Here is a 10,403-nt window from a genome sequence, read left to right on the forward strand (position 1 = left end):
CCACCGAGCCGGCTCGCCGCGCGGCAACGTCGCCGCCCTGCCGTCATAGCCCCGCCCCCTCCCTGGAGGCCCCGCCTAGTGTCCTGGGCCGCTCCGCCCACGTGGCGCTGGTGATGGCGGCGGGGCGGGAGGCGGCAGCGGCGGCGGCTGCGGGGCCTGAGGGCGCGGCGCTGGTGGAGCGGGGCGCGGCACTGCCACTGCTGAGCCCCGCGCGGGCCGGGCGCGCCGCGGACCCCGCTGACCTGGTGGCGCTGGCGCAGCGTGTGCAGCAGGTGCGCCCGGGCGGGCTGTGTTCATTAGGGCCCTAGTGGGGATCCGGCTAATCACTTGTACTGGGTTCATTACTGTTATTATGAATTTGTTATTATTAAGCGCGATCACTGATGGCGGTGAGTGGTAGTCGGTCAGCATAGGCATTGCCTGTGGTCAGGGGTCAGGCCAGGACGCGGTGCTGGGCATTCACATGGATGATAATATCAGTGATTCATTCAGTTATTATTGTCATTATTTACTCCTTGTTTATTGCTATTATTTATTACTGCTGCTGCTATTAATCATAGTCGTTAATCACGTGGGGCGATAGCAGCTCCTGGTGGTGGTTGCTCCTGCGCAGTTACGTAAGGCCGTTTGCTCTTTGCCCTGGCCGGTGGCGCCGAGGAAGGCTCTGCTCCTGCGGCCTCCCCCCGACTCCCTCCCGCAGCCTGGTCGCTGACCCCAGCCTGGTGTCGCACGGCGCCTGGGGAGGGGGCCAGCCAGGCACTGCCTGCAAGCTGTCATGCGCTCCCAGCTACCACAGAGCACGTTGCTGCTCCCGTTCTCCTCCAGGACACAGACTAGTCATAAACACGCAGTTGGGCTTGTCAAACTGTCCAAAGTATAAGGTGCATCGGGACTGGTTTGCCCTGAGCTCGTCTGACTAAGGATTTCTTCTTTCCAACAGGCAGATGAATTCATCCGAGCTAATGCCTGCAATAAACTGACTGTCATAGCGGAGCAAATCCGGTATTTGCAGGAGCAGGCGCGGAAGGTAAGGAGGAACCTGCCGCGCTCGGCACCTGGAGGCTGCCTGAACAAATAGCTCCAATCTGAGGGATGAAAGAGACCTTAAGGGTCGTCCTGGCCCAACCCTCTGCATGGATTCAGGCTAGAGGCCTACCCAGCCCCCCTTTCAGAGGGCAGAAAGACATGCCGCTTGTAGCTGTCCGTTAGCAGTGCAGAGAACAGAAAGCAAAGCCAGCAGGAGCTCCTTCCTGTCTCCAGCACAGAAGTGGTTTCTGCTTTCCAGGAATATTTTGAGTTTGGGGAGCGTGGAGGGAGAGAGCAGGCATCCTGATTCATAAAACACAGCCAGAAGCTCTCAGGATATCTTTGCTCTGGCTCCCCGGTTCTGTTTTTTCCTATGGATTGTGTAGGTCACACCGAGAAGGGGGACGCCACCGCAGCAGAAGTAACAGTTTCACTAGGATGATGGAGCTTGTCTGAGATCTGTGCTCCAGAAACTATTCTGACACATCCGGGGGTTTTGTGGAGGACAGGGAGACCACAGCAGAACAGCAGGATTAGATGCAACCTGGAGGTGTGGGACAGGGGGTGCTTGAAAACAATTTGGGTTGTGCTATCGGATGTGATGGGTGAGGAAGTGTAGCTTGCGGCTGAGCTGGGCTTTGGTTAGACATCAGGAGGAAATGTAGACTAGACGGGGAAGAGAATAGGCACCAACGTAAAGATGATGCTTGAAGCCATGTGAGTAGATAAGAGAAAATAAGGTGCAAAGGAAGGAGAGGCGTGAACTTCAGGAGTAGCCCTGGGGGAGTGGGAGAACAGGATTTGGCACAGGGGCGGGGTGGAAGACGGGTGAATTTCAAATGCCAGGAGAGGACAGCATATCGGAGATGGTCAGACTGACAAGCCTCACACAGTAGATGCGTCACAGAGGTACGTAGTGCCATCCTAGGAGATGGTGATGGCAGTGATGATTGTAGGAGGGCAGGAATTGATTCTTTGGTTAAGGGCCTGTGCCCTTACAAATGCTATAGATTGATTTGTGACTGTGATTCAAGTCTGCAGCCCTGGGGCGAATGTAGTGGGTGGCCGTGTCCCTTCATTTTAGTCTGTTCTGTGTCCTTCCCCTGAATTTAACAGCCCTGAGATATTTGATCCCTCGGTCTGGATTCTTAACCCTGATGCCCGCTCCGGTTCACGGTAGGTGGTGGTTGCCAGTCTTCTTTGGCTTGTTGCCACAAGTTAAACCCTGCGCCCCCCACCAAGGGTCCCGCTTGACCCCAGCTCCCAGAGGTGTCCGTGACAGTCTGAGCCCTGGGGTGCTGAAATGGAGTCAAGGGGGCCCCAGCCCCTGGCTGCATGGAGCCAAGAGAAGTGGGGACAGGATGCTGCAAGAGGGGCATCCCTTCTAGGACCCAGGTGAACTGTTCCCTGGCCCTGCAAGCCCAGCTGTTTTGTATGGTGGGCGGGGATCCAAAGCCTGAATTTTGGTGCCAGCTCCAGGGCTGAGGAAGGGTTAACCTAGCTCTTGGGGGTGATACTTTATACCTTCTCTCACAGCAGCTGTCCTGCTCTGCTTCATGTGACTAGAGCTTGAGCTGCCCCCAGCCCCACTCTGGCACCTCCCTTTACTGGGCGCTTGGGCTCCCATGCTACGCACAGCAGCTCCCTGTGCCACTAGGTGAGGGGGGCCACCCTGGTGTTAAGTAATGTGCAGCCATATTTCTTCTGTCAGCACCGAAGAAAGAAGCCTGGGAACTTGAGATCTGGAAACATAAATAGGAACAGAACCGGGATAGATCTCTTGGCTTGGTGCTGTTGCAAGCCCTGGTGTCATGTGAGCCTGGTTATAAACTGACCATGGAGCAGTCTGCTGACTCGAGCAGCACTCTGAGTTTCCCTCTTGTTTGGGGGCTGAGATCCTGGTCTTGGGCAGTTCTCCTGAAGCCCTAGCCTAGCAGATCAGAAATCCTAGCAGGGGGGTTGCATGCAGTCCAGCCACTAGAGAGATCCTTGCCACCAGACAGAGAAGGCACACCTCTGAGTCAGGAGTGTCAGGCCCAGGCAGGAGCAGGAGCTGCTCTGACAGGAGGGTGGGTCCTGCTACTTCTGGCCGTTTGTCTAGCCCTGCTGCTGCTGCACACAGAGGTCAGAAGCCACTAACTAGGTCACTCGCCTGCACTGAGGAAGTCCCAGGCCGAAGACAACCCTGCCCTGCCCTCGGTGTCTGTAGTGAGCCTTTGTGCTCCAGGACTTGTGCAGCTGCTACTGAAGCAGCACCTAGGTGAACTCATTAGTCCCAAGGCTGGTCCTAGTAATCTGCCTGCTTTCTCAGGAGAAAGGTTGCTAGACGCCTTGAATATTACCATATGTTCTTGCATGCAGCACATGCCCCTTTTTCGAAACTCAGCTGCTGGAATTTGGGGTGTTGTTCATTATAAGGAAGGAAATGCAGTAATAGCAGGTTCTGCCTCTGCTGGGAGCAAGTGAAAGGAGTGCTGTAGGGGTCTTCCAAGCTATTGGTGGTGAACACCTTTCCTTCCAATGCCCCTGCTGAAGCTCCGGCCACAGAAGCTGCTGCTCAGTTAGTACTGCTCATCAGTATTTTCAAGGAAAGGTCTTTTTCTTCATTCTACCTTTCAGAAACAAGGTGTGTGCCGTATTTGGGGGGGTGTGCTATATGCAAGAGAATACAGCATAGCTAAGCAAGCCATTTACATTACATATCTAAGTCTAATAATCATTAGTTGCAGAGCAGGGGACTTGTTGGCATTTGAGCATCACCAAACTAGTTAGCCCACTCTTAGTTGATGTTCCTCAAGAAAGTTCTTTCCTTTCTTTCCAGCGCTTCTACAGCCCGAGGAGGGTGGTGGTGGTGGTTGGATATGTGCTTTATCATTTGAAAGGGACTTCAAGCAGAAAGGAATTATAGTTTTGTTTTTCTTCTCACCTGTGTGGACTCACTGGGGGCAGGAACCTTACAGTTATGTCTGTCTGTGCCTTAGGTCTTGGATGAAGCTAACAGAGATGCTGATCTACACCATGTGGCCTGCAATTTCGTGAAGAAACCAGGAAGCATCTACTACTTGTACCAGCGGGAAAGTGGCCAAAGATGCTTCTCCATAATCTCTCCTAAGGTAGATGATGAATTCTCTTTTTTTTTTTTTTTTTAAGGAAAAGTGTTAAGAAGTGAAGCCAAGAGCGAGTATGAAGAGGAAGTCAACAAAAAATATTCAAAGTCAAGTTTATCCTTCCTTGGCTTTCTTGCCAAAAGCCATATTGGCCTAAGAAGTGGCACATACTAAAGCTTGCTTTGTGGGTGACTGGAATTGTGTTCTTGACTCAGGAGGTGTATTGTGAAGTCATCTTTAAAGAAAGTTGAAGTGTTTTTTCTGTTTGATAAGTGTGCAAAAAGATACTTTTCTTGAATGACTTGAGAACTGAGTGGATGGGGTTTTCTAGGAATCCCCCTGAAGGAGTTAATATACATGCTTGCAGAGCCTTCTCTGTCTCCAGCCAGTGTAGAAGGCTCTGCCACTACTGTCTGTTTAGGTCTTGAGACTGATTCACTGACCCCCACAGTTCCACGTTGGTGTGAATATGGGAACCAGGAGTGACCTGTACCCAACCAGGAGTTAAGTATCCAAAATCCCCTCCTTCAGGCAGTCAGCCTTCTGAGAGTGTGGACCGATGGGGGTTGGAATTGTCATTAAATATGATATTGAGGCCTCCTATATCCATGTACCTTCAAATAGGGTTGCCTCCATGCTGTGCTGCACACTCTATCTCCTACCCTAGCAGCAGCTTTATAGGAGCTCCACAAGGAAGCTAAAGATAGAAAATGTGATGGAGCCAGGCCCCTTTCTGACTGATGTGCTCCCCAGTACCAGGTGGTTGAGGAACATGTCAAAGTCATCAGATTGCTTGTGCCAAAGATCCCAGGTTTGGTTAGGCTTTGCTGAAGCATCCAGTGTCTAATGTGTGTTCTTAAACAAAAGCAGTTTTTAATGGCCAAGTGCAGAAAATAAAGAACAAGCCATACAAACGAGACTCCTACACTATTGTCATTGCACAGAGCTTGCCTTAGAAAGTGTAGTGACCTGCCTGAATCGAGAGCAGCATTCTTCAGTCTCCTGTATAGAGACATCACACCCTCAAGTAACCTGTTAAGTTTGAAATGAGTATGAATTATGCATGAATCCACTGGTTTGCATGACTTGCGGTGCTTGTTGACTGGCTTTTATGGAGGCACCCTGTGGACAGGAGGAAGCAACAGCTGTGATGTATCTTCATTTTTAGTAAGGCTTCTGATGCTATTTCCCACAACCTTCTCATATAAATAAGCTAAAGAACGGTGGTGTAGATAAAAGTACTATAACGTGCGTGCATAACTGGTCGGATTATAGAGCTCAGTGCAAATTGTGAGGGGGCAGAGTTCCCTAGGGATCTATCCTGATCGTGAGAGAGGTTGTGGAGTCTCAGTCACTGGACGTTTTAGTTGCAGGTTAGGCAGATATCTTGTCTGGAGTGGTTTAGGCAGGAATCTGGCCCGCCTGACTTCTCAAGGTTTCTTCCAGCACTATATATTCCTGATCATACAGCAGTGTGGTTCTGGTAGATGAGCCTAGGCATAATCTGCCTGTCAAGCTGATCTTCTAGTGAGTATGTGATCGGATCCTGATGTGAATTTATTCCCTTCTGTTTTCTACAGGAGTGGGGGACCAGTTGCCCACATGCTTTTCTTGGTGCCTACAAGCTTCAGCATGACATGTCCTGGACTCCATCTGAGAACATTGAAAGACGAGATGCTGAAATTGGCATCATTGATAAGCTGCTGAGCCAGCAGGCAGCACTGCCTCAGTGTGCAGAGCCCAATTTCCAAGGCCTCATCAAATGAAGCAGGCTGGCAGTAATCGTGGAGGAGATGTGAACAGCTGAAGTTGCTAGCACTGCAAAAAAGAGTTTCAGGAATAGACCAAGAATCAAAAAATGGTGATTCTGCTCATTTCAGCTACTACTAATTCATTTTACCTTGAAAAGTTTGAACACAAAGTTTTGGTTTTTCAGTCCCACCCAAACATCCAGTAATGTGTAGCTTTGGCTTATGGCTATATAGGGCCAAAAAAACCGTACTGTCTTTTTCACTAGGCTCTTTTTTCTGTGATACCATGAAAAGGAAGTGATGTTGCTTCCCTGATGGTCTAGGAGATGCACGAGAGGCAAGAATTTGTGTATGATATCCCTTATTGGACCGACTGTATGGTTGGGTACAGATATAGATCAATGTTCAGGTATCACAGGGCTGAAAGAGCATACTGTAATACCCAAAAGCTTGCCTATACTTTTATCAAGCATACATGGGATCCTATGACCCCAGCTTGGGATCCTATGACCCCAGCTGACTTCCTGCCGTTTGGGCAGGGGGCTGGACTCGATGATCTCCTGAGGTCCCTTCCAGCCCTAATGTCTATGAAAATCTATGAAGTTGGTTCAAGTAAAAGGTATTACCCACAAGAACATAGAAAAGAGGTATTCCTTCTCCCTAAAGGAGTCTTCAGATATGTATCAACCAAAAGACTAAAAAGAAAATCTTGTTTCTCAATCACCAGTTTTGTAACTCTGCCGTTTGTATCAGAATTGCACGGCTTAATGTTCACCCTGCCCTTTTCTGCAGCTGCTAAGGACTCTAATTGTGAATCAGTCTCAGTGCAGTGATCTCTTTCACTGACGTTCACTCTATTCCAGTGAAAAGAATCGCTCCAGTATCAATCCAAGTAAATCCTTATGTGCTCCCTTTTAGAATATCCTTCTGTTATCAGGTTCCTCTTGGATATAGGGGGAGTAAGAAATAGGATCCACCCAGGGGGTGTGTTGTATGTCTGCCTGTGTGTCAGCTGTGCTGCCACCGGTGAGGAAAGAGGTCCATTCTAGCTAGCTCTGGTTTGTACAGTGTAGTACCATCTAGTACAACGGGGCTTTGAGATCTGTTTAAGGGTACTGTGGGGTGCTGAGCAGTATTAACACTGTTGGGTGTGCAAACATCTATACACCATTTGCAAGAAAAACCCAGAGATTTCAAAGACGAATCTATAGCATTAAAAACACTCTGCCCTGTTGTGGTATTTCTGAGTTCTTTTCAACAGAAGAATGGTTCTTTTATTCTTCCATAGTCCAAAAAAGCAGTGAAAGCTAATAACTGGCATTTTCTAAGGGGTGCCATTGGTGCCTGTGCACAGGTAACGGGTTCTTCCGTTTGAGGGCAGGTCCTGGGATCCAACAAACCCCGGTCTCGGGAGTTCTCAGCCACATGGGTTTTGAGTTGCAGGGGAACTGAGGGAGGCTGTGGCCTCCCTGCCTCTAGTGCCGTAACATGAGAGAACAGGAAAATACCTGGCACCTGCTCAGCTCCACTGGATACTATTACTCCGTAAGACTCCAACAGTATGAGTTTGTATGAGGCAGAGGCGTACCTACAACGTCATCCCTGCCCTCTGGAACTTGATAGGGAATCACAGTTACTGTAGGGCAGGGTGTCAGACTTGTCTTGGGTTCTGGACCATGGGGGCTCCTTCTAGGCCGGATCTAGCCCAGGGCATGGGGTAGTGGCTACAGCCGTGGCAGCTGCTCGCATGGTGGCAGAGATATAACACTGGTGCCCAGTGTCCTATCAGGGTATGAGAATAAAAGCATTTTCCTACTTCACAGGTGGATGTGAGAACATTAAGGACAGTGAGGTAGGTACTCTGATGCTATGAGAATGGGGACTAGGTAAGTATAATAGCCTGCAGTAGACCAGTGATTCTCAGCCAGACAAAAGTCTTTAGACCAGCGATTGTGGGGTGCCTTGAGATCATGGGGTGCTAGGCAATGTTAGTAGTGATTTGAAACAGGAATCCATAGGATTAAAACTGTTCTGCCCTGTTGTGGGCTTTCTGAGTTCTTTGCAACAGAAGAATTGCTCTAGTGTTTTTCTGTCATCAGTCTAGCAAAGGGTACCTTAAGTCTAGCAGGGCTGAGTACTGCTGCTCTGGACTTAATCGACAGTAGACACTAAACATGAAACTGAAAGCCCCATATGTACGTATTTGGCTGATCTTCCCTATGTGGATCCTCAGCCTATGTATTTCTAGTCTACCCCTTTGCTTTCTCCCTCCTTCCCTGCCCCCTTCCCCTTGTACTCTCAGTGGCAAGAAAAACAGTGGCAGCAGAGCAGCTGGAGGTTTGGTGCTGCTGGGGGGAAATAAGCACCCCTTCTTATTTTTTTGCCACAGAGACTTGTATTTAGTGGCCAGAGAAACCCCCCACGGTTTCTGGCAGGAAAAAATGAGATGACATCACCCTATAACAGGAACTACATTTCCCAGATTGCCCTTTACTGACACGTGCTCTGCTGCTGCTGCTGCATCTTCCCCTGCCAGAGCTGGAGACAAGGGGGAGCGGAGAGAGGGAGGTTGTGGCTCCCGCCCACACTTTTGGCAATGCCCACCTAGCCCTTGCAGGAGAGACAGGAAATTGGCATCTCTGGGCTCTCCTTCCTAAGACTGACTGCAAAGTACCAAAAAAAAAGTCCCCATTTTAAAATGAACAGTTATTGGGCTGTTGCTTGTAATTACAGAGTAGAACAAGGCAGTGTCAGCAATCTACTGACATTGCCAGCATGCTCTGCTGACTCCTAGGGAAAGAGGACCCCTCCCGGTCATTTTAGTCTTGGTGAATGTGCAGTGGGGCTGTTTTCTAGAAAAGTGGCCTCCATCTACACTTGCTCCATCTCTGTATTTGAAGGAGGAACATGTTCTAAGCTATGTACATTTGAGGGATCAGGGACCTGCTAATTTCTGTTGCAAGAGCAGCTTTGCTTTCCCTTGGCCTTATAGTTAATGCAGCACAATGCACTCTCAACACATTCCTGATGCTTCATGTCCGCTGCAGGGTTAGCTTGGAGCTTTTATACCTGCTTTGTGATCGCTAAAGAGGTTCCTGTATACAGGACGTCCTGAGGGTTCTGTTCTTCCCTCTTTATTGCTAGGGTGGCATAAAATGACCTTAAATGATTAGGCCCCTTGTGTTCAAACTGCAACTCTTCTAGTATTAATAACATTGACCAAAAGCCAAGACCTATTCCTATCCTCAGAGGCAGCAAGTATCACTTACTCCCTCCCCCTTTTGCAAACAAGGACACTTGTAACAGTGACAAACACTCAGTTACAGTCCCCTTGCATATCCCTTCAAAGGCTGTAGTGTTGAAACCCCAGAGACACAGTCATAAGCATTAGAAAGCCAGGAAGTGCACAGCTCTGGTAGTATTGCCCAAACAACTTGGTGTCTATAGACATGCCACACACGAGATGTACGGTAGCCCTGTCTGCAGTGATGTTGGGAGAACAGGGTGGCACTTTGCATCATGCCAGAGGTGTCAGGCCCAAAACTCGGGATTATTTTGCAGAAGTGGGGTATTTTGTTTAATGGGGGCAGACTTCAAATTTCCTGACTCTATTGTGTGCAAAGTACTACTTTAAACATTGACTTCCTGTTTTCGTAGAGTTGTGGTGAGGGCTCTTCAGCCTCAATATTGTGCGTGGGACGAGGGAGCATCGCTGGTTTTGAAGTCTCAGTTCAGGGTTTTGAAATCTCATGTTCTGCAACAGTACAGGGATCTGGAGGAACTACTGAGCAGCATAAACTCCACTTCAGTGGAACATTTTGTGACCAGACAATTGCAGCTCCAAAAAATCTATGAAAAACAGGAGCAGAAAAACATGGCTGGAAAGGCCCTTAGGAGGTCATGTAATCCAGCTCCCTGTTCAAGGTGCAGTCACCTTTTTGTGAGCCATCCCAAATGTTTGTCTGATTTGCCCTTAAAATCTTACAGTGCTGGCAGTTCTCCAAACTCTCTGAGCAATGTGTTTCAGTATTCAACCCCTGTCATAGGTAGGGGAAGTTCTTTGTAAAATCTAACCTTATTGCCCCTTGTTGCATTTTTAGCTCATTACTACTTGTCCTGTTCCCCTGCCCTGAACACAGACAGCAATTGACTGCCATCCTCTGTAACAATTCTTTCTATATTTGAAGGTTATTATCAAATGCCCTCTCTGTCTTATCTTTTTCAAAGTAAATAATCCCAATTCTTCCAGTCTTTTTTCAGATGTCATGTTTGCTAGACCTCTGATCATTTTATTGGTTTTCTATGGTCTCTGTCCAATTTGTTCTTGAAGGGCAGTGCCCCAAACTGGAGGAAGTACTACAGGTGAGGCCTCCTCTGCACTGAATAGGGTGGAAGAAGCATTTCCTGTGACTTGAGTCTCACAATCGTATTAATGAACGGAAAATGCCGCTAGCTTTTTGTGCAATGATATTGCAATGTTGAGTCACTTGCTTGTCATCTGCTATAGCTTCCAGGTCCT

The 10,403-nt window shown here is 48.7% G+C and overlaps 1 protein-coding gene across 1 annotated transcript; it reads left to right on the forward strand.

Annotated features, from left to right (window-relative positions):
- Nucleotides 1–75: 75 nt before the first annotated feature.
- Nucleotides 76–7,124, forward strand: C12H1orf50 (chromosome 12 C1orf50 homolog). The gene is made up of 4 exons (XM_090024762.1): nucleotides 76–272; nucleotides 941–1,027; nucleotides 4,008–4,139; nucleotides 5,714–7,124. The coding sequence occupies exons 1-4, from the start codon at nucleotides 114–116 to the stop codon at nucleotides 5,897–5,899; spliced, it is 564 nt and encodes a 187-aa protein (XP_089880888.1). The 5' UTR covers nucleotides 76–113; the 3' UTR covers nucleotides 5,900–7,124.
- Nucleotides 7,125–10,403: the final 3,279 nt, after the last annotated feature.

The sequence above is a fragment of the Crocodylus siamensis genome, chromosome 12 (assembly GCF_052110815.1).
Source record: "Crocodylus siamensis isolate JL-2025a chromosome 12, ASM5211081v1, whole genome shotgun sequence".
Taxonomy (NCBI): Eukaryota; Metazoa; Chordata; order Crocodylia; family Crocodylidae; genus Crocodylus; species Crocodylus siamensis.

Coding starts and splice junctions, on each gene's coding strand:
- C12H1orf50 (XM_090024762.1), top strand. CDS start 114: ATGGCGGCGGGGCGGGAGGCGGCAGCGGCGGCGGCTGCGGGGCCTGAG. Junction 1,028..4,007: donor TGCAGGAGCAGGCGCGGAAG/GTAAGGAGGAAC, acceptor TCTGTGCCTTAG/GTCTTGGATGAAGCTAACAG. Junction 4,140..5,713: donor TCTCCATAATCTCTCCTAAG/GTAGATGATGAA, acceptor TGTTTTCTACAG/GAGTGGGGGACCAGTTGCCC.